This window comes from Gossypium hirsutum, chromosome A04 (assembly GCF_007990345.1).
Source record: "Gossypium hirsutum isolate 1008001.06 chromosome A04, Gossypium_hirsutum_v2.1, whole genome shotgun sequence".
In the NCBI taxonomy this organism is placed as follows: Eukaryota; Viridiplantae; Streptophyta; class Magnoliopsida; order Malvales; family Malvaceae; genus Gossypium; species Gossypium hirsutum.
In genome coordinates this window covers 74,207,250-74,231,867 of record NC_053427.1, presented here as the reverse complement: position 1 = coordinate 74,231,867, position 24,618 = coordinate 74,207,250, and the positions used below count along the sequence as shown (strand labels likewise).

Sequence of the window (24,618 nt, the reverse complement as noted above, 5' to 3'; positions counted from 1 at the left end):
TTTGGTATATTTTGGTATGATTTGAGGATGATGAATTGTTATGTTTGAGAAGCATGATTTGGTTGATAAAAAGTTGAGAAAATTCATTTAAGAGTTATGTGAGATTTTTTATTGTTGTATATTGATTTGGTATGTTTTGAACATGGAATTTAGTAGTTGAATTGTTTGATGATCTATGGTATGATATGTGTATGAAATAGCATGTTTTGGCTGCCTATATATATGTGTTGAATTGATACCATTTGATAGCTAGGTTTGTATAAGATGAGGGTGGTAAATTGGCTTTGCAAATAGCCTATTTTTGTCCACAGGGCAGAGACAAAGGCGTGTGCCTCAGCCGTGTGCGACACACGGTCATGTTACATGCCCGTGTGTCCCCTGGGGTACCCTTCCGAATTAAGGCAGTATACCTTACAGTTTTGACACGGCCTATACACACGGACGTGTCTTTTATCTATGTGTGACACACGAGCTGGCACATGGGCGTTTGGCTGGCTGCGTAACCCAAGTCAGTAACCTCCCCAGTTTTCCCAAGGCCATGGCATACGGGCGTGTCTCCGGCGATGTGGTACAAGTCAGTATATATGCTTTGTTTTCACACGGCCTGTGACACGGGCGTGTTTGGTGGCGGTGTGAGGTACATGACCTGTTCACACAGGTGTGTGACCCTGAAATTGAAGACAAATTTTCTAAATTTCTCAAAGTTTGCAAATGTTATCGGTTTAGTCCCGAACCACTTCTAAGTATGTTTTAAGGTCTCGTAGGGCCTTATAAAGGACAATATGATTAAGATGAATGAATTTTGATTATGATTGTATAAATCTTTATTAATGATGTGTATTTTTTGGTAATTCCTCGTAACCTTATTCCGGTGATAGATTCGGGTTAGGGGTGTTACATAAGTCACATAACTTACAAGCATAATATTCACTTAACATAATTACATTATTACATACTCGATTAAGTTACACAAACTTACCTCGACACTTGTTCGCGTACAAAATCTACTAATCCGAAACATTTTCTTTTCCTTGGTCTAACCTCGAATTTGTGTTGTCAGGATCTTTATAAATTGATTTAATCATCAATTTCTCATATTTTATATTTATTTGAACTCAATTTATGCCCCAAGAAAAATTACCATTTTGCCCTTAACTTTTTCATAAATTCCAATTTCGTCCTTAGGCTCGAAAAATGAAACGTATGCTATTTAATCCCTATTCCAAGCCTAACCAAAATCTCATTACAAAATTTACAGCACATGTATTCATAAAAATTCATCATTTTCCTTCAATTTCACAATTTTACATTTTAGTCCCTAAATCATGTTTTCATCAAAAATCACTTTGTAAAAGTTGTTGATCTATCAACAACCTTTCATTTCTACCTTAAGTTTCTAATTTTCAGCATATACATCCATGACCCATTTTCCATACTTTGATAACTTTTTAAATTAATCCCCCAAATAGATAGTTTAAGCTATCCCGGTTTCAAAAATATCAAATTTATTAAAAACGGGACAAGAAAACTTACCGAATTAAGCCTTGAAAGTTTCTTCCCTCTCTCCTAGAGTTTTCATATAATTTTGGGGTTGAAAATCAAAAAAATAATAAGATGATATATTTTGTCATCTTTTTAATTAATTATTTATTTCAATTTTTAATTTAGTCCCTACTCTTTTCTAATATTTCCATGGATGAGTCACCAAAAATCTACTTAATTTTCTTTAATGGTCTAATTACCATATAAGGACCTCTAGATTTGAATTCCGTAGCTATTTAATCCTAATAGCTACTAGAATTCAACTTTCGCATTTTATGCGATTTAGTCCTTCTCGTAATTAAGCACTTAATCGATAAAATTTTCATATCAAAATTTTCACACGACATGTCTAGCATAATACAAAACATATTATAAAATAAAAATAAACTTTATTTTCAAATCGAATTTGTGCTCCCGAAACCACTGTTCCGATTTCATTGAAAAATGGGCTGCTACATATCAAGTATGGAATTCTGTTTACTCACTTTAAATTGAGAATCCATTTCCCTCCCTTTCCTTCTAAGATTGGAAATCTTGTGTTTTACATATCCATACGATTGAGTCCTTGGGTTTCCGAAATAGTGTAAAAGAAGAGTTTCAAATCATTACTATTTGACCCAAACCTATTCTAAAAGAGTCAAGGCATTTCGAATTGTTTGTTGACAAGAAAAAAGTCAAGGAAAACTCCTGAAATTATTTCAGAATTGGACATTGGACATATAATAGTTCTGAATCGAATCTTTTTAGAAAGAAGATATTTTGTCTCATGTTAGCCTGTTCCAGTCCCCTTACGAAACTTTCGTTATTGGGTTAGCCATACACTTCAATGTTTCTAGTGATACACATGGAGTCATCAAATTATACAAGTCTTGGATAAGAATCTACAACACACTAGTGTCACAGACTTAGAATTTTCGCCTCACGATCTATGCGGCTTTAGGCAGCTACTTTTTTCAAAAAAAGCCTAAATTAGCCTAACTCCAATAATTGAGGATTCAACGAAATTCCTCCACAGAACCAACACAATGTGAAAGCAAATTAAAGATAAACGAAGATTAAAATAAGAACAAGACACAGAAAGCTAAGAACACAAGAGAGAAATTTTTTAGTGACTGCTCTCAAGAATTCTTATTGCTCAAGAATGAAGTGATTTACAATGAGGGGAGAGGCCTCTATTTATAGTTGAGCCTCCCCAAATTCAATGGTACATATCAAAGTACATCAACGACTAAGATTAAAAGTTATTTAAAAATCAAATCTCTAAGATTAATGAATCATATCTTTTAAGATTACATATCATATCTAAGATTGCATATCTTCGAAGATTATGTTTCTATATGTGTTAAGCTTCGTAGATGGACCTTCAATCTCTCCAAGCAATGAGCCAGACCGATTAGGCCAAATGATCTCCTTTGAACTTGATCGATCACACAAATGTGCCATGGTTGTGGGCTCGCATACACAACCTATGACATTCTCCCCCACCAATTCTGGCGACACCCTCGTCGCGTCCTCCGCATGAAATTGGTCTATCTTCTCTTAGAAATTCCACAGGGCCTCGGCTGGTTCCCAACTTGTTTCACTATTGGGAAATCCCTGTCATCGAATTAAGTATTCATGACGTAGCCTATAGTACTTTCGTCTGATCACACGGCCTGCCTCGATGCTTTTAACTTCTCAATCGTAGGAGACCTTTACCCCCATTAGTACTCGTTTGAACTTGCCTCAATATGGATCTTCTCCGTCTACATGGAATGGCTTAAGCATACATACATGGAACATTGGGTGGAATTTGAGCTTTGTAGGCAACTCAAGCTTCTAGGCCACCTTGCTTACTTTTTTCATAACTCGAAAGGGTCTCTCATACCATCTCACAAACCCTTCGGCAAGCCATTATGTCGCAAAATAAAATGTAGTTTAGCAAGGACTGAGTCACCAACCTGAAATTGCACATTCCTTCGATTCTAATCCTCCCACTTCTTATTGTGCTCACTTGCCTTGTGTAGACAAGCTTTAGCTAAATAATTTTACTCTTGTCAATCTCTAATAAATCGATAAGCTATTGGATTTGGTCCCGCATAATGAGTTGCAACAGCATTGGGTGTAAGAGGCTATTGCCCTGTCACTATCTTGAACAGACTCTAGTTCATCGGCCTACTTCATTGTAAGTTGTATGACAATTAGGCCACATCCAACAACTTTGGCAAGTTCCTTTGTGTGGCATTTACGTAGTGCCGAAGATATGTCTCCAACAATGCATTTACTCGCTCTGTTTGCCCATCGATTTGTGGATACATGCTAGTGGAAAATTTCAAGTATGAGCCAATTAACTTGAACAACTCTGTCTAGAAATAGCTCTTGAATCGCCCATCTCGATCACTAATGATAAACTATGGAACTCCCCAATATTTCTCCACATGTTTAAGGAACAAATGAGCTACCTCCTCAGTAGGGCGCTCTATGCTTGCGGGAATAAATGTTGTATACTTTGAAAACCTGTCCACCACAACAAATGTAACAGCCCAATTCAGGGCCTAGTTGGAATAGTGGTCTCTGGATCACAAGCCCAGAGTCAAATAAATTATTTTATTATTTTTTTGGAGTCATTACATGTTTAATATAGTGCATGAAAAATTTGGTGGAGAAATTTTAACATTTGTAAGCCCAATTGGGAAAAAGAACTAAATCGCGTAAAATACAAAAGTCCTAAATTGATAGCTAAAGGTGTCAAATAGATAGAGAAGGAAAGGTGGGGGTCTTTAAAGGGCAATTAGACCCTATTATGATAGCATATTCGGCCATGAGAAAGAGATGAGACAATTTTCAAGGTTAGGTGGAATTGACTGGCTTATTTAACTAAAAAGGAAATAAAATAAAGAAAGATGACATCATCCCTTTACCATCTTCTTTATCAACCGATTTTCAGCCATTTTTGGGGGTTTTGAACTCCAAAATTTTCAGCAACTTATCATCCCTAGAAGTAAGTGATTCCATGTCCTTTGTTGATGATTTTTGTATTTTTGAGACCCTTAAGCATGAGCTTTCAAATGAGGGGTATATCTTGGAAAATGGTTGAAGGTCTAGGGTTTTTCCATGAGATAATTTACGGTGTTTTCTGACATTTTATTGAAGAATATGAGTCTTAGTTGTGCAATAGACAACTTTTGTGAAAGGTGTTACCATGAAAACACCTAAAGGGACTATTTTGCACAAGTTGTAAAATAGTTAATAAATGTGTGAAATAGAAAGAATTTGGAGTTTCAATAAGATTAAAAAGAGTATAGCTAGGCTTAAGATGCAAAGAAATTTGACAAAAATCGATTTTCGAGCATAGGGGTAAAATGGTCATTTTGCCAAAGTCTAGGGGCAAAATGGTCATTTTATCAAAGATGTAAATTTTTAATTGCTTAATTTTATTTAGTGATTAAATGAGTGCGTTTTTCTATTTTAGATCAAGAATTGCCAAATCTAAACCTAGATCGGGGGAAAGCTAAGAAAACCGACTAAACCGACTAGTTGTGTATGTTTTGTAATCCGATGTAAGTTGCATGTAAATAATATAACTATAATATTACCATATGTGTTTGAATTATCATTAAATCGATATAGCATAAATTTCTTGATTGTGGAATTGAGAATGTATGTCAAAATTGAGATAGTAAGATTCCCGTTGGAACCTTAGGAAGTAAATCGGATATTCATGCCATGACAGTTGGGTTACTTGCCTGAGCTACTGTAAGACATGTCTAGGACATGCATCGGCCATATTATGAAAGCCAGTGTAAGACCATGTCCGGGACATGGCATCAGCATTAAGACGAGTGCTAGTGTAAGACATGTCTAGGACATGCATTGGCCTCGAGACGTAAGCCAGTGTAAGACATGCCTGGGACATGCATTGGCTAGGAGATGATAGTCAGTGTTGGACCATGTCCGGGTTATGGCATCGAATTAAGATGTGAGCCAGTGTAAGACCGTGTCTGGGATATGGCATCGGCACCTTACCCATGTTTGAGGTTTAATAAATATCCAGTAGTATTTCTAACGGTTCAACGGTGAAAGTTATATTCCTAAGCTAATGAGGAAAGTATAACCATGTATTGAGTGGCAGAGGTACCTAATTGGTATGTATGAGATATGAGCTCATTGTATAATATGTGACTTGTATGGATGGTAATAAGTAAGTTATGCCTATACCTACCTTAGTATTATGAGCATGTTGATTATTGATATATTGTTGTTGTATATTTACTTATATGCAACTTACTAAGCTTTTATGCTTAGCCCATTTTCTTTCCTTTTCCTTACAGTGCCGCCTAACTAGCTCAAGGATCATAGAAGTCAGAGATATCAATCACACTATGAACCGAAGTATTCAGTATAGTTGGATTTATATTTTTGAATATGGCATGTATAGGAATTAGACTTTATTATTTTGTGTCTTTGAGAATTAGCCAAATGTGTTGGCTTGGGTTGGAAATCCTTCATTTTGTATTAACCATTAAATGATGGCTAACATTCATTTTGAGTTTACAAAAGATATGTTTTCATGGTTGAATGAATGTCTAATGTGGCTGATTTGGTCATATGAATTGTGCTTGGTTTGGTATTGATTGGTATTTGTACGAACTAGGTATGTAAGGATGGAAATGAGGCTTGGTAAATAACCTTATATTGTCCACACGGGTAGACACACGAGAGTTTGTCTAGGCCGTATGTGACACACGGTCTGCCCCATGGGCGTGTACTCTGGTCGTGTGTCCCCTACACGTAAAAATTTTAAGTCAGTATGCATGGTGATAAATATACAGCCGTGTGGCTCAGCCGTGTGAAGGACACGGCCTAGCACACGGGCGTGTGCCTTGGCCATATGACATCTTGAGCATGCTGATGTCAGAAACAAAATGTCCATGTTTTTGCACACGGGTTAGGACACGGGCGTGTGTCTAGCCGTGTGAAAACCCCTGTAGGTGTGAATTAGAAATTAATTCTACACGGGTGTGGAACATGAGCGTGCCCCAGAGCTCTTAGGCCATGTGAGCCATACGGGCCATCAGCACAACCGTGTCGAAATGGTCACATGGGTGTGTTACCCTTCCACACGAGCGTGTGCCCTGATTTAAAGGCAATTTTTTTAAGGTTGGTTTAAGGACCCGGAATGGTTCCAAATAGCTATCAACAATTGATTTGGGACTCGTAGCCCCATAATAAGAAGATTAAAGTAGAAATTGAAAATATTTTAATTTGGACCGAGTCTCGATAATTTGAGATTGGTGGTATGCATGAGATCAAGTTAGGTAATGCCTTCTACTCCGCCCCAGCGTGGGTTACGGGTATACGATGTTACATTTAGTGGTATCAGAGCTATAGTTTAGTCGGTTCTAGGACTAACCTAGCGAGAGTACGAGTCTAGCTTTACATGCCACAACTGTATATTGATAGTGTGATAATTTCTGACGATTATAAATTATGTTTTTATATAGTAAATAGATCCTAATAGAGCCACGGTGGATGACATGGAAAGTAACACATCGGCTCCTGCTGAAGGGACCGTGCCAGTAGAGAGTGAGCCCGTAACTATGGGCCAAGGTGGAGAGGCTAGAGAAGCCTACCTCCATATAATGGACGCTTGGTACATGGAGTTTGTTCGTGCGAATCTGAACACTCCACCTCCATTACCTCCTCCGATTCCTCAGTATGCCCCGATAGCTCTGCAAGGTGCTGACATGTTTAGAAGAGAGAAGCCTCCGGTAGATAAGATCCAAAAACAAGGGACCGAGGAATTCTGGGCTAGCATAGATGATGACCCGAAGAGAGTAGAGTTTTGGTTAGAAAATACCATTAGGGTATTTTCTGAACTATCATGCACACCTGAAGATTGCGTGAAATGCGCAGTGTCACTCTTACGGGACTCGGCTTATCAGTGGTGGAACACTCTAGTGTCCGTCGTACCGAGAGAGAAGATCACTTGGGAATTCTTCCAGGAGAAATTTCGAAAAAACTATATTAGCCAAATATTCATAGACCAAAAAAGGAAGGGATTCTTAAAGCTAAAACAAGGTCGAATGTCAGTGACAGTATATGAGCGTGAATTTGTGAGGCTCGGTAAGTACAGTGGGAGTGCGTTTCCACAGAAGCCACCATGTGTAAGAGGTTTGAGGATGGCCTTAATGAAGATATCCGAGTATTTGTTGGAATTTTAGAGATAAGAGAATTTGTAGTGCTCGTTGAAAGAGCATGCAAGGCTGGGGAACTGGTAAAAGAAAGGATGAAAGCGGCTTTTGAGTCACGGGATTCAAAGAAGAGGCAGATAGGGAAATCACATCAGTACTTATCCAAAAGATCGAGAGAGTTTACTACTTGACCGAATGCTACAGTGGGTATTCGAATAGGAACAAGAACCGCGAGCACAACTTCTAAAGCCCAGATCACTTTGATTGTAAGCGTCAACAGCACTGGGCCAAATAGGCCAGAATGCTCGCAATGTGTTGAGCGTCATTTTGGCGAGTGCTGAGGGAATGAAAGGGGTTGTTTCAAGTGCGGATCATTGGAACACTTCATCCGTGATTGTCCTGAATTGGATGAGAGAAGGAGAAAACAAGATGTGAAAGCGAGTACTGCTCCTTTGAGGGGTAGGCCTCAGAAGAACCCCAGAAGTAGGGCTAGCAGTAGAGGTACACCAAGAGATGCTACGGTGAGGTTCGAAGGCAGAGCGCCTGCAAGGACTTATACTATACGAGCTCAGAAAGAGGCAGAATCTCTCGACGTAATCACGGGTACCTTTTCTATCCATGAAATATCTGTTGTTGTTTTAATTGACCCAGGATCTACCCACTCTTATATTTGTATGGAATTGATACCTAGTATGAGTATGCTACTAGAGTCCACTAGTTTGTCATAAAAGTGTCCAATCCTTTAGGCAGACATGTACTAGTGGACCAAGTATGTAGAAATTGCCCTTTGACAATTAGAGGACATTGTTTTCTGGCTAATTTGATGTTATTTCCATTTAATGAGTTTGATGTAGTCCTTGGAATAGATTGGTTGACTGCTCATAGTGTTGTAGTGAACTATGGAAAAAAGATAATTGAGTTGAAATGTGAAGACGGGAATGTTCTTCGAGTCGGACCAGATGAGTTGGATAATCTGCCTGTAGTAATATCGTCTTTGACTACCAAGAAATATTTGAGGAAAGGATATGAGGCTTATCTAGCTTTTATGTTGAATACTCAAGTGTCTGAATTGAAGATTGAATCGGTACTAGTGGTTTGTGAGTTTACAAACGTGTTTCTGAAAAAATTACCCAGATTGCCTTCGGTGAGAGAAGTAAAGTTTAGAATTGTGTTGGTCCCTGGTACGACACCCATCTCGATCGCTTCGTATAGGATGGCTCTAATGGAGTTAAAAGAGTTAAAGGCACAGTTGTAAGAGCTAACAGACAAGGGCTTTACGAGACCGAGTTTTTCCCTGTAAGGTACTCCGGTACTTTTTGTGAAAAAGAAAGATGGGTCGATGAGGTTATGTATCGACTATAGAAAACTCAGTAAGGTAACAGTGAAGAACAAGTATGATTTGCCAAAGATTGACGACTTGTTTGATCAGTTAAAGGGAGCCACTGTATTTTCCAAGATTGACTTGAGATCCGGATACTACCAATTAAGAGTAAAGGAGTTAGATGCCCCGGAGACTACGTTTCAGACAAGATACGGGCATTATGAATTCCTCGTCATGCCCTTTGGTTTGACTAATGCCCCGACAATGTTTATGGATTTGATGAACTTCATTTTCCAACAGTACCTAGATAAGTTTGTCGTCGTCTTTATCGATGTCATATTGGTTTTTTCGCGTGATGAGAGCGAGCATGCGGAGCATCTGAGAGTTGTGTTGCAAACCTTGAGAAACAAGAAATTATACACCAAGTTTAGTAAGAGTGAATTTTGGCTTAAGGAGGTTAGATTCCTAGGACACACTGTGTCAGGAGACGGGATCTGAGTTGATCCAAACAAGATCTTAGCTATTGTGGAGTGGAAACCGCTGAGGAATGTGACAGAAGTCTGAAGCTTTTTGGGTTTGGCTAGATACTACAGATAGTTTGTAAATGGATTCTCTATGATAGCTACACTGATAACAAGGCTATTGCAAAAGGATGTCAAGTTTAAATGGACAGAAAAGTGCCAACAAAGTTTCGAGAAATTAAAAGCTTTATTGAACGAAGCCCTAGTGTTAGTACAACCGGAGTCAGGCAAGGAATTTGTGCTGTATAGCGACACTTCTTTGAATGGATTGGGGTGTGTGCTTATGTAAGAAGGTAAGCTTATAGCTTACGCTTCAAGGCAACTGAAGCTGCATAAGAAAAATTACCCGACGCATGATTTAGAGTTGGCTGCCATCATATTCATGTTCAAAATTTGGAGACACCATCTGTATGGTGGGAAGTGTCAAGTGTTCACTGATCACAAGAGCCTTAAGTACTTGATGACTCAAAAGGAGTTGAATCTAAGGCAACGATAATGGTTAGAGCTAATAAAAGATTACGAGTTGATTATCGACTACCACCTGGGAAAAGCGAGCGTGGTTGCCGATGCATTGAGTAGGAAATCATTATTTACGCTGAGAGCAATGAATGTCATTATCGCTTTGTCTGATGATGGTTCGGTTCTAGCAGAGTTGGGAGCTAGATCGATGTTTCTTCAAGAAATCCCTGAAGATCAGAAAGGTGATGAGAAATTACAAGCTAAGAAAACTCAGTGTGAATCAAAAGTTGAATCAAATTTTCGTATTAGTACCGATGGATGTATAATGTTCAAAGACAGAGTTTGTGTACCCAAGGACAATGAGCTTATTCAGGAGATTTTGAGAGAGGCACATAGTGGTTGTTTGTCTGTCCACCCGGGCAGTGTGAAAATGTACACTGACCTTAAAAAATGTATTGGTGGTCGGGTATAAAAAGAGACATTTCAGAGTTTGTGTCTAAGTGCCTAGTGTGTCAATAAGTGAAGGCTGAACACCAAGTACCTTCGGGTCTACTTTAGCCTATCATGGTCCCCGAGTGGAAGTGGGATCGGATCACTATAGATTTTGTAATGGGTTTGCTGGGGACCCTGAAGAAAAAGGATGCTATTTGGGTTATTGTGAATAGGCTAACAAAGTCGGCACACTTCATACTTGTGCGTACCGATTTCTCCCTTGAGAGATTAGCCGGCTTGTATGTTTTTAAGATTGTGAGACTACACGGGGTGCCCATATCGATTATTTCAGATAGAGACCCGAGATTTACCTCAAGGTTTTCTCATTGAGTGAGAGGTACGAAATAACTTAGATTGATTTTTCGATCAAAAGCACTACGTGAAATCTTCAATTTTTCCTCTTTCTCTATCCCTATCCCATAGGTACAACATTTGAATCAATAGAGAACATTTTCCTCCTATATGAATCAATATTATTATATTTCAATTCCTTAGTAATACCTGCAAAGGAAAATCCTGAATTGGATCCCAAATTGACAGGTTATTGTGAGCTTATCCATGGGGTTATGCATTCTTCGAATAGGAATCTATTTTCTGAAAGATCTTGGCTTTCATGCTTTGGTGAGTCTCTAAGATCCTTTCGATGACCTATGTTGTATTGAAGGGATATTTATATGATCCGAGATCCCAAATCTATTGCATTTTCTATTCTATTAGTATTATATTAGTATTCTATTTTATTAATATTATATTAGTATTAGTTAGTGATCCCGACTTAGTGAGTCCTTTCTTCCGTGATTAACTGTTGGCGTCAGTCTTAATCCTATATAATATTGTCTTTTGTTGATGATTTTCATGTCCTTTGTTGATGATTTTTGTATTTTTGAGACCCTCGAAGCATAAGCTTTCAAATGAGGGGTATATCTTGAAAAATGGTTGAAGGTCTAGGGTTTTTCCATGAGAGCATTTAGGGTGTTTTCTGAAATTGTATGGAAGAATATGAGTCTTATTTGTGTAATAGACAACTTTTGTGAAAGGTGTTACCATAAAAACACCTAAAGTGACTATTTTGCACAAGTTGTAAAATAGTTAATAAATGTGTGAAATAGAAAGAATTTGGAGTTGCAATAAGAGTAAAAAGAGTTCAGCTAGGCTTAAGATGCAAATAAATTCGATAAAAATCAATTTTCGAGCATAGGGGTAAAATGGTCATTTTGCCAAAGTCTAGGGGCAAAATGGTCATTTTACCGAAGATGTGAATTTTTAATTGCTTAATTTTATTTAGTGATTAAATGAGTACATTTTGCTATTTTAGATCAAGAATTGCCAAATCCGAACTAGACCGGGGGAAAGCCAAGCAAATCAACTAAACCGACTAGTCGTGTAGGTTTTGTAATCCGAGGTAAGTTGTATGTAAATAATACAACTATATTGTTACCATATGTGTTTGAATTATCATTAAATCGATATAGCAAAAAATTACTTGACTGTGGAATTGATAATATATATCAAAATTGAGATAGTAAGATTCCCGTTGGAACCTTAGGAAGTACATCGGATATTCATGCCATGACAGTTGGGTTAGTTGCGTGAGCTAGTGTAAGACATGTATGGGACATGCATCGGCCACATTATGAGAGCTAGTGTAAGACCATGTCCATGACATGGTATCGGCATTAAGACGAGTGCTAGTGTAAGACATGTATGGGACATGCATCGGCCTCGAGATGTAAGCCAGTGTAAGACATGTCTTGGACATGCATCGGCTACGAGATTATAGTCAGTGTAAGACCATGTCTGGAATATGGCATCAACTTGAGATGTGAGCCAATGTAAGACTATGTCTGGAACATGGCATCGGCACCTTACCCATGTTTGAGGTTTAATGAATATCCAGTAGTATTCCGAATGGTTCAACAGTGAAAGTTATATTCCTAAGCAAATAAGGAAAGTATAACCATGTTGTGAGTGGCACAGGTACCTAATTGGTATGTATGAGATATGAGCTCATTGTATAATATGTGACTTGTATGGATGGTAATGAGTAAATTATGTCTATACCTACCTTGGTATTATGAGCAGGTTGATTATTGATATGTTGTTGTATATTTACTTATATGAAACTTACTAAGCTTTTATGCTTACCACATTTTCTTTCCATTCCCTTACAGTGCTGCCTAACTAGCTTAAGGATCACAAAAGTCAAAGATATCGATCATACTATCAACCGAAGTATTCGTGTAGTTGGATTTATATTTTTGAATATGGCATGTATAGGACTTAGACTTTATTATTTTGTCTTTTAGAATTGGCCAAATGTGTTGGCTTGGGTTGGAAACCCTTCATTTTGTATTAACCATTGAATGATGGCTAACATCCATTTTGAGTTTATAAAAGATATGTTTTCATGGTTGAATGAATGTCTAATATGGCTAATTTGGTCATATGAATTGTGCTTGTTTTGGTATTAATTGGTATTTGTACGAACTAGGTATGTAAGGGTGGCAATAAGGCTTGGTAAATAGCCTTATATTGTCAATACGGGTAGACACACGGGCATTTGTCTAGGCTGTGTGTGACACACGGTCTGCCCCATGGGCATGTAGTTTGGCTATGTGTCCCCTGCACATAAAAATTTTAAGCCAGTATGCATGGTGATAAATATATGGGCATAGACATGGCCATGTGTCTCATCCGTGTGAAGGACACAGCCTAGCATACTGGCATGTGCCTTATCCATGTGACATCTTGAGCATGTTGACATCAGAAATAAAATGTCCATGTTTTTGCAGACAGGCTAGGACACGGGCGTGTCGTGGCCGTGTGAGGGACATGGGCCATTCACACGGGCGTGTGTCTGGCCGTGTAAAAACCCCTGTAGGTGTGAATTAGAAATTAATTCTACACGGGTGTGGAACACGAGCGTGTCCCAAAGCTCTTAGGCCGTATGAGCCATACGGGCCATCAACACGACTGTGTCAAAATGGTCACATGGGCGTGTTACCCTTCCACACTGGCTTGTGCCCTGTTTTAAAGGCAATTTTTTTAAGGTTGGTTTAAGGACTCGGAATGGTTCCAAATAGCTATCAACAATCGATTTGGGACTCGTAGGCCTACAATAAGAAGATTAAAGTAGAAATTGAAAATTTTTTAATTTGGATAAAGTCTCGGTAGTATGAGATTGGTGGTATGCATGAGATCAAGTTAGGTAATGCCTTGTACTCCACCCCAGTATGGGTTATGGGTATAGGGTGTTACAAAAAAAATGCTTGCAAACCCATCAAAATTAGGCAAACCCACAATAAAGTCCATGGATACACTCTCCCACGGGCACTCTAAAATGGGTAAAGGATGTTACAAACCGGCAGGAGTCTTTAACTTGACCTTATCTTGTTGGAACACCAAACAAGTTTTCACATACGTCTCCACATCATCACCTACGTGGGGCCAATAAAACCAATCCTCTAAGAGAGACAAAGTGCGATGCATGCTTGGATGACCAACCCATCTTGAATCATGACATTCTTTCATGACTTCCTTATGCAAATTCCCATATTGAAGCACATGGAGACATTGCCCCCCGAGTGTATAGCAATTATCTCTCAAGCCAAAATTGCCTTGTTTTTCCATCTTTGACGAGCTCAATCAAAGTTTTAGCTGTAGGACCATGGGAAAATCCTTCTCGAATGCGCTCCAATAAGGGACTGTCGAGTTAGCTTATCATTACAAGCTCCATTTTCGACTAAGCGCATCAGCTATAATGTTGGCACTCTCCAGCTTGTATTCCATGCTAAAATAAACTCTGTTAGGAAATCCTGCCAAATAATTATTTCCACCATTATCAGTGAATTCCATGAACCTAGAATGCAGCAAATAGTGGCTATATGTGCGCAAACAATGTACCACAACGGTCATCTCTTTTTCTTGAACTATGTATCACTGTTCCGTCTCATTAAGCTTTCGACTCTCGAAAGCAATTGGATGCCCAACTTGCATCAAAACTCCTCCAATCGCATAGTCTGAGGCATTGTGTGTACCTCATATGTCTGGTAAAGTAAGTATAGGCTTACTCGTCATTGCTTGCTTCACTTGGTTAAAGGAATTCTTGCACTGAGGGTCCCAATCTCACACTTTACCCTTTTTCAACAAATTTTTCAAGGGTGCAGTGATTTTAGAGTAGCCTTTAATGAAGCGTCGATAGTAATTTTCCAACCCAAGGAAAGACTGTAACTCCATTACCTTGGTTGGTGGCTCCCAATCAGCAATGGCCCGAACTTTGCTTTCATCCATTCGAATTATGCCACCTCCCACAATATGACCTAGAAATGGCACCTCTTGTTGGGCAAATGAGCATTTCTCCTCTTTGACATATAGTCCATTTTCCCGTAAGGTTTGGAACACCTCCTTTAAATGTCCCACATACTCCTCAAGCGACTTACTATACACCACAATGTCATCAAGATAAACAACCACAAAACAATCTAAGAAGGGCTGCAATACATTATTCATTAGGGTGCAAAATGTGGCTAGAGCATTTATCAACCTGAAGGGCATCACAAGGAATTCAAAAGACCCATACCGAGTCACACAGATAGCCTTGGGCTCATCCTTTTCAACTACTCTCTCTTGGTGGTACCTCGATCGCAAATCCAACTTAGTAAATAATTTCACACTACTAAGTTGATCAAAAAATTTTACAATAAGAGGAATGAGATACATGTTCTTCAAATCTGCAATAAGATGAATGGGATACATGTTCTTCATAGTGGTCTTGTTTAAGACCCTATAATCGATGCACAATCTCAAAGACCCATCATGCTTCATTTGGAATAACAGTGGTGCATTAAATGGGGCTTTAAATAGTCTAATAAACCTGACATTTAAAAGCTCCATCAACTGTTTTCGCTATTCCTCAAACCTAGACGAAGACATCCGATATGGGGCCTTAGCTGGCGACTCAGTATTGGGTATCAACTCGATCCTATGGTCCACCTCCCACTTAGGTGACAGCTTTTTGGGCAACTCTACCGATATTACGTCTTGAAAGGACTTCAATAACTGGCTTAGTTCTTTTGGAATTTCACCAACAGATTTCACATCCACATTGAACTTTAAGGTGGCTAAATATGAGAATTCATCTCTGCGTACACCTTTTCCTCTTCATTCGCACCATACTTCTTTTCCCTCCATGCTTTTTTTCTTCTTCATTCGCACCATACATTGATGGTTTAAATCAGAGATCACCATATAATTACCAAAAGGAAAAATACTTGCATTAATCCAGTGAAGTAAGCTTAATCCAACCACAAAATCATAGTCATCAAGTGGGATTACCTTAATAGTTGCTTCCAGTCTAATCTCCAAGTCTGAGTTCCCCCCTTTTGCTACACTCGTTATGGGAACACTTTCCTAGTTCACCGTCTTGATTCTACTCGAATCTTTCTCAATTTTGACTTTTTTTGCCATCTCTTCAAACATAAATAAATTGAACACACTAGTATCAACAAGTGCATTCAATCATTTACCAGCCACAATGATGTCCACAAACATCAGCCCATTATTAGCCTTGTCTTCAACACCACTCAATATCGCACTAAGACTTTTGGTGTCATCTCCGGCCTCTTCGCACGCCTCCATGGCATTGAAAGTGACTTTTTTCAGATAATCCCTCATCCGATATGGTCCTTGACAAAGATAGCATCTCAATGGTCGTTTCCTTTCCCATGGCTTACCTTGACTAGCCCTTAGGCCTTCGCTATTCTTTTCCGCTTCATCCTTGTTTCCTCTGCCATTGCTTTTGGGTTTTAATCTGGGCTTGGAAGGCTCATTATTATCAAACTTTCTTCCCCCAATATCATAGAAATTCTCTGTCCCAGCCATGGCTACGTCAATTCAATGATATCTGGGTGAGGCAACTCTTGTTTTGCCCATATTTTTATCCCATCCTCGAACTAATAGAATGCTTATTTCTCGTTCAAGTCTAAGATCTAAAGCATCAACTCACTAAATTCCTCAACATAATCTCAAACAGTACCTTGTTGCGTAAGCCGGTGCAACTTGGAAAGAGCCTCTTTCTTAGCATGCTGCGAATAAAACTGATTCTTTGACTCTCTTTGCAACTCTTCCCAAGTCCCAATAATTATTCTTCCATTTTTCTCATCCATGGACCTACTCCGCCACCATAAGAGAGCAACATTAGTAACATAAATAAAATTAGTATTTACTTTGGTGGCATCATCCTCAATTCCCATCGCTCAAAAATATTGTTCCAATTCCCAGAGGAAGCTATCCACTTCTCTCGCAGACCTAGCCCCCTTAAACTTCTCGAGTTTTGAAACATCCACATGGTGTTGCTTCGGTCCCGAAGCCATCATCCCATTTCCCAAGGCAGCCTTGTAGATCATGAGCTCTCCTTTAAGATCAGTAATCTCCTCTTTCATGGCTGTCACAAAGGCTTCAAGAGTATCATCCCTTACCATCAATTTGTCAGAAGTGGATTTAAGAATGTCCCTCACAAATCCTTTGTTATCCCCTTTCAGATCTTTCATACCACTCATAACCAACTCGAGTGTCACCTTCATGTCACCAACGGGCTCTTCGAGATTAACCACCCAATTTTCCAAGCTCGATAGCATTCCCTCGATCGATTAGCCTTCTTGGCCCTCCCACGGGTCTCCATTGGCTCATGCTCAATGATTTCCTTCAACATCTTTCAACAGTGCCTTTGCAGACCAAAGCTCAGATACCAACTGTCACGGACTTAGAATTTTTGCCTCACAACCTGTGAGACCTTAGGCAGTTACTTTGCTCCAAAAATGCCTAAGTTAGCCTAACTCCAACAATTGAGGGTTCAACGAAATTCCTCCATAAAGCCAACACAAAGCAAAAGTAACTCAAAGATGAAAAAAAATCAAAATAAGAACAAGCCACAGAAAGCTAAAAATACAATAGAGAAAGTTTTGAGTGAATGTTCTCAAGAATTCTTATTGCTCAAGAATGAAGTGATTTACAATGAAGGGAAAGACCTCTATTTATAGTTGAGCCTCCCTAAATTCAACAGTACAGATCAAAGTACATCAGCGGCTAAGATTAAATGCTATCTACAAATCAAATCCCTAAGATTATAGAATCATATATTTTAAGATTACATATATTCAAAGATTATGTTTCTATATGTGTCAAGCTTCATAGATGTACCTTCAATCTCTCCAAGTAATAGGCCAGTTCGATTAGGCCAAATGACCTCCTTTGAACTTGATAGATTGCACAAGTGTACCATGGTTGCCGGCTCCCATGCGTAACCCATGACACTAGAACGCCCTTGTTGACGATCCTTTACTCCGAAAGCATTTAGGGTTCCTTGAACAATGTGATATCTAACACCGATTAAATCTTTAACCCTTTCCCCTCTTACTAAAACTACAAAATGTTCTTATGAATTATGGCCAATACCAGGTATATAACCAGTGAATTTAAAGCTAGAGGTTAATCGTACTCTGGCAACTTTACGTAAAGGTAGAGTTTGGTTTTTGGGGGGTGATAGTTGGAAAGTTGACAGATAAGGCACCCTTACTGCCACTCTATAGAACCGTACATGAGATTTTCACCTTATACGGCTCCTCGTTCAATTCTTTCAAATTTATTGGGTCATTTTCCTTGTTCGAGAGTCTCCTCTCTTCTTCCACTCTGTCCCGAAGAGTAACTAGAACAAATTTAGTCATGTTTTCATGTTTCAATTAAACACTTTCCATTTTTTATTATTCTCAAAAGAGAAGATTTTTTTTTACCAAACATCAGCTGATCCAATCACACGATCTTATAATAAGAATAAGAGATCTTTCTCGGTTAATCCCCTTGCACCTCATTTTTCAAGAATCAGAAAGACCCTTTTCAAGTTTGAATTTGTTCATTTGGAATTTGGGTTTTTCTAATTCATTTTTATTTACTTATTTATTATTTTTATTATATTTCCCCTATTTTTTATATTTTATTTTATTTTATTCCCTTCAATCATTCCTTAAGTCCCATAGGTTTGATCCTATAGAATCTGACCCGTTTTCTCATTGAGTGAGAGGTACGAAATAACTTAGATTGATTTTTCGATCAAAAGCACTACGTGAAATCTTCAATTTTTCCTCTTTCTCTATCCCTATCCCATAGGTACAACATTTGAATCAATAGAGAACATTTTCCTCCTATATGAATCAATATTATTATATTTCAATTCCTTAGTAATACCTGCAAAGGAAAATCCTGAATTGGATCCCAAATTGACGGGTTATTGTGAGCTTATCCATGGGGTTATGCATTCTTCGAATAGGAATCTATTTTCTGAAAGATCTTGGCTTTCATGCTTTGGTGAGTCTCTAAGATCCTTTCGATGACCTATGTTGTATTGAAGGGATATTTATATGATCCGAGATCCCAAATCTATTGCATTTTCTATTCTATTAGTATTATATTAGTATTCTATTTTATTAATATTATATTAGTATTAGTTAGTGATCCTGACTTAGTAAGTCCTTTCTTCCGTGATTAACTGTTGGCGTCAGTCTTAATCCTATATAATATTGTCTTTATGAACCGAGGAGAAAGGGGGCACAGCAGGAAGAGGATTGTACCATGAGAGAAGCAAGGAGGTCAACCGCTTTCAAATATACAGCATGGATTCTAGCAATGCAATGGAGTTGGGCTTTCATACGGATCTGAATGAATCATCTTTTCCACAGAGGTAAATCCTTACCCACTACCTAAGAGGATAGCAAGTTACAAATTCTATTTTGGTACGACATGTATTTCTATTACTATGAAATTCATAAATGAACTAATTAATCATGGGGTTACCATTATCCTCTTTCTAGTGACGAATCTTGTATGTGTTCCTTAGAAAAGAAATTTGTCAAAATTTTGAGGTCTTAAAGGGTCGTGAAAACATATAAGAACTCTTGAATGTAACTTCAGTTCCTTCAAAAATGGTAAGATCTATTGTACAAGAAGAAGGGGTTGATCTGTATCATCTTAACTTAGTTTTGTTTTCTCTATTTTTTTTAAGAATACCGCTACTCCTACTTGCATCGAATAAAATATGCTGAAGCAAACCTTCTTCATGTAAAACCTGTTTGATTTAGATCAAAAGAATTGTACTGTTTTATGAAACCATGTGTATATGGCTCGAATTCATAGTCAATCCTATTTTTTATAGGAGCAGTTGACAATTGAATCCAACTTTTTCCATTATTTTCATATCTGTAATAGTGCAAATGGAAAGCCTAGCTCCAAGTTGTTTAAGAATAATGGCATTGTTGAGTTTTTTGATCCTTTGACTTAGGATTAGTCAATTTTCTTTCTTGATGGGGGTAGAGAAGGGATATAACTTAGCTGTAGAGTGTCACCTTGACGTGGTGGAAGTCATCAATTCGAGCCTGATTATCCCTAAACCCAATGTGATTTTTTCTATTTTTCCTTGCCCCCGTCGTAATTGAATAAGAATGGATAAGAGGCTCATGAGATTGACGTGAGGGGGTAGGGATGGCTATATTTCAGGGAGCAAACTCTAAGCAAATATGAAGCGTATGGATACAAGTTATGCCTTGGAATGAAAGACAATTTTAATCTGGCTTTGTCTATGAACAAGGAAGTTATAAATAATGCAACTTTAAATCTCATAGAGAGTTCGAACCTGGCTCAGGATGAACACTGGCGACATGCTTAACACATGCAAGTCGGATGTAAAGTGGTATTTCCAGTGGCGAATGTGTGAGTAACGCATAAGAACCTGCCCTTAGGTGGGGAACAACAACTGGAAATGGCTGCTAATACCCCATAGACTGAGGAGCAAAAGAAGGAATCCGCTCGAGGAGGGGCTCGCGTCTGATTAGCTAGTTGGTGAATTAATAACTTTCCAAGGCGATGATCAGTAGCAGGTCCAAAAGGGTGATCAGCCACACTGGGACTAAAACACGGCCTAGACTCTTATGGGAGGCAGTAGTGGGGAATTTTTCACAATGGGCGAAAGCTTGACGAAGCAATGCCACGTGGAGGTAAAAGGCCCACAGGTAGTGAACTTTCCCCAGAGAAGAAGCAATGACGATATCTAAGGAATAAGCATCGGCTAACTCTGTACCAACAGCCGCGGTAATACAAAGGATGCAAGCGTTATTCGAAATAATTGGGCGTAAAGCATTTATAGGTGGCTTTTTTAGTCTGCTGTCAAATCCCAAGGCTCAACCCTGGACAAGTGGTAGAAACTACCAAGTTGGAGTACGGTCGGGGCAGAAGGAATTTCTAGTGGAGTGGTGAAATACATAGAGATCGGAAAGAACACCAACGACGAAAGCACTTTATTGGGTTGACACTGACACTGAGAGATGAAATCTAGATGAGCGAATGAGATTAGATACCTCAGTAGTCCTAGCTATAAACGACGGATACTAGGCGTTATGCATATCAACCTGTGTAGTACTGTAGCTAACGTGTTAAGTATCCTGCCTAGGGAGTACGTTCGTAAGAATCAAACTCAAAAGAATTGATAGGGGCCCACACAAGCAGTGGAGCATATTGTTTAATTAGATGCAAAATGAAAAACTTTACCAGGGCTTGACATGCCAAAAATCCTCTTGAAAGAGAGGGGTTTCTTCGGGAACATGAACATAGATGGTGCATGGCTATCGTCAGCTCATGCCGTAAGGTGTTGGGTTAAGTCCCACAACAAGTACAACCCTCATGTTTAATTACCACCGTTGAGTTTGGAACCCTGAGTAGACTGTCGATGATATGCCGGTGCTAAACCGGAGGAAGGTGAGGATGACGTCAAGTCATCATGCCCTTTATGCCATGGGCGACAAATGTGCTACAATAGATGAGACAAGGGGTCGCAATCCCGTGATGATGAGCTAACTCTAAAAGCCCATTCTCAGTTTGGATTGTAGGCTGCAACTTGCCTGCATGAAGCCATAATCACTAGTAATCGTTGGTCAACCATATGGTGCTGAATTTTGTTCTCGAGCCTTGTACACGCCGCCCGTCACACTATGGGAGCTGGCCATACCCAAAGTCATTACCTTAACCGCAAGGAGAGGGATGCCGAAGACAGGGTTAGTGACTAGAGTGAAGTTGTAACAAGGCATTAGTACTGGAAGGTGCAGCTGGATCACTTTCTTTTCAAGGACAGTTAATGCTTGTTGGGTATTTTGGTTTGACACTGCTTCACACCCAAAAAGAAGTGAGCTACGTCTAAATTAAACTTGGAAATGGAAGCCTTCTTTCATTTCTTGACGGTAAGGTAAGACCAAGCCCATGAGCTTATAATCCTAGGTTGGAACAAGTTGATAGGATCCCCTTTCATGTAATCGGGTCCCTCCCATGTGGCAATATGGGGGCGTAAAAAGAAAAGAGAGAGATGGGGTTTCTTTCACTTTTGGCTGGAGGCCCGTACAACGAGCTTTTAGCTCAGTGGTAGAACGTGCCCCTGATAATTGCTTTGTTGTGCCTAGGCTGTGAGGGCTCTCAGCCACATGGATTGTTCCATATGCTCATCAGCGCCTGACTCTGAGATGTGGATCATCTAAGGCACATTAACATTGTGTACTTCTCATGTTCAAACCGGGGTTTGAAACCAAACTTCTCCTCAGGAGGATAGATGGGTTGATTTAGGTGAGATCCAATGTAGATCCAACTTTCTATTCATTCCTGGGATTTGGGCGGTCCGAGGGGGACCACCACGGCTCCTCTCTTCTTGATAATCCATACATCCCTTATTAGTGTATAGACAAATATCTCTCGAGCACAGGTTTAGGTTTGGCCTCAATGGGAAAATAAAATGGAGCACCTAACAACGTATCTTCACAGACTAAGAACTACAAGATCACGTCTTTCAAAAAATAATTAATTACACAAATGACCTAAGTTAAAAAATAATCACTCAAACAACCTGAAATGAATAGTAATTAGGGTGGGGGACTTAAATGGTCGACACCACCTCGATATTTATCCTAATCATCACCTGATAATTTTGTTAAGTGTTAAAAAAATAATTTTTAGGGCTAGGAAACCTAAATGGTCGGCACCCTCTATTTTTTTTTGCACCCGTATCATACTGGTATTCTTTACACAAGTATTTGAAAAAAAATTGGGTTACGAGACCCTATTGGCCAGACCACTTTTACAGATAAAGAAATAATTTTTTTGAGTGCTGGCCAATATCAGACAAAAAAAAATTGGGTTGGGGGTACTAGATGGTCGGCTTCAGCTTTCTCAGGGATCGAAATATTTTTCCGTATACTGGGATTAGAGGTGTGCATGGGCCGGGTCTGGCTCAACTAAAAATTTAGGCCCATTTGCTAGGCTCAAGCTTAGCCCAAAAAGTGGGCCCAAAATTTTACCCAAGCTCGACCCGGCCCGCCCATATTAATTTTTATATTATTTTTTATATAATTTTAAAATATATATAATACACCAAAAATACTAAAAATATCAAAATAAATATTTCCCAACAAATTGAAAATAAATTTTTAAAAAATATCTATACTTAAATAACACTAAGATAGATGCAACTTAACAAGCAAATGCCTCTAAAATCATAACAAAATTAACAAATGTCTTTAAAATACTAACAAAATTAACAATAAAATAAGTTTTATATAATATCCAAACAATAATAATAAAATAGTAGCAACATAATAGTAAAATGGTAGTAAAATAGGGAGAAAATAATAAGAAAAAAATAGATTTTTTTGTCCTTTAATGTATTTGGGCCAGGCTAGGGCCAAAAATACCTTACCTGAGGCCCGGACCATTTTTAAACGGGCCTTATTTTTTTGTCCAAGCTAATTTTTCGGGATATATTTTTGCCCAAACCCTCTTACATTTCGAATGGGCCTTTGAGCCGGGCCAAGTGGTCCGGCCCATGAACAGGTCTAGCTGGGACTCTGATGGTTTGCACCCTTGTATCATTTTTGAGAAAAAAAATTTGGGTGCTGGGACACTGATGGTCGACACACACTTAATCTATATATATGGAAGGTTTTGGGGTGTGTTATTATAGTTGGTTAGAAAAAACTTGTTGAGCGTACCACAAAATGGAAGTATTTGGGAGTGTACTATCAAATGCGGATATTTATTTTGGTAGTGTATCATCAAATGAGTGTGATGGAATGGGTTGCAGATGAGAGTGTTTGGGAGTGTACAACTGAATTTTGAGGTTGAATTATATACTGTTATTTTTCAATAGATTTGAATTATATAATGTCATGTGAACCGCAAAGGTTATGCCGTTAAGGGTCGGATGACTTCTTCTGCCATAGATGGTGAACTATGTAGACCGGTTAGGGTTAAAGAATATGGCGGGCAAACAAGACCTGATTCAAGCGGAATACGACTAATTGTGGAGAAACTACTATTCAAAATGTTCATAATATTTTTGTATCCGTAAATCAATTTTAGTCCGTATTATTTGTTGGTTGAATTTTATATTTTCGTATATAAATTGTTCTAAAATATTTTTTTTATTTTGGGGTGCTGTAAAAATATTTTAATCCGTATTTGTTGGTCAAATTTTATATTTTCGTACATGAATTATAAATATTTTCGTAAATTAGTTTTGTAGAATGTTTGTCTTTTCTTATATTATTATTATTTGCGTAACATTATTTGTTAAATTTTATATTTTTTACTTAATATTTTGTAATATGCCAACTTGATAATTATGATAAAAATTCTAAATTTTTCATGTTTGTAGAAAAATTATAGAATAAATAATTAAAAAAATCAAAACTGTGTAGATCGCGGAGATGTCCCCGACGTCGGCATATAATGTTCAGGGTGCCTCCAAAGGTGAGGGCGTGCAGCTTGTTGAGGTGTTTGATAGTTGCTCGGGCTGACCTCCGGTGTCCCTTCCGGTGTATTGAAGAAAGATGTATAATTTTGTCCTCCCATTATCGAAGGTGCTGGGGTATTGTGGCACTGGAAGTGCCGAGCCAAAAATATCCTCAATGTTAAGTGTAGGTGATTGCTAATGGAGCTCTGGGTGGTATGAGGATGATCTAGAGTGTGCCGAATGTTGAAGCTCAGGGTCTTCGCCAAATATATCCTCGAACGAAGGAGGATTCAGATA

General features: G+C 38.6%; 1 protein-coding gene across 1 annotated transcript; it reads left to right on the top strand.

Annotated features, from left to right (window-relative positions):
* The first annotated feature begins 7,058 nt into the window (after nt 1-7,058).
* LOC121228083 (uncharacterized) lies at nt 7,059-9,534 on the top strand. Its single transcript, XM_041111218.1, has 6 exons — nt 7,059-7,191; nt 7,438-7,647; nt 7,746-7,869; nt 8,068-8,318; nt 8,582-8,697; nt 9,337-9,534. Exons 1-6 carry the CDS (start codon nt 7,059-7,061, stop codon nt 9,532-9,534), a joined length of 1,032 nt encoding a protein of 343 aa, XP_040967152.1.
* Nucleotides 9,535-24,618: the final 15,084 nt, after the last annotated feature.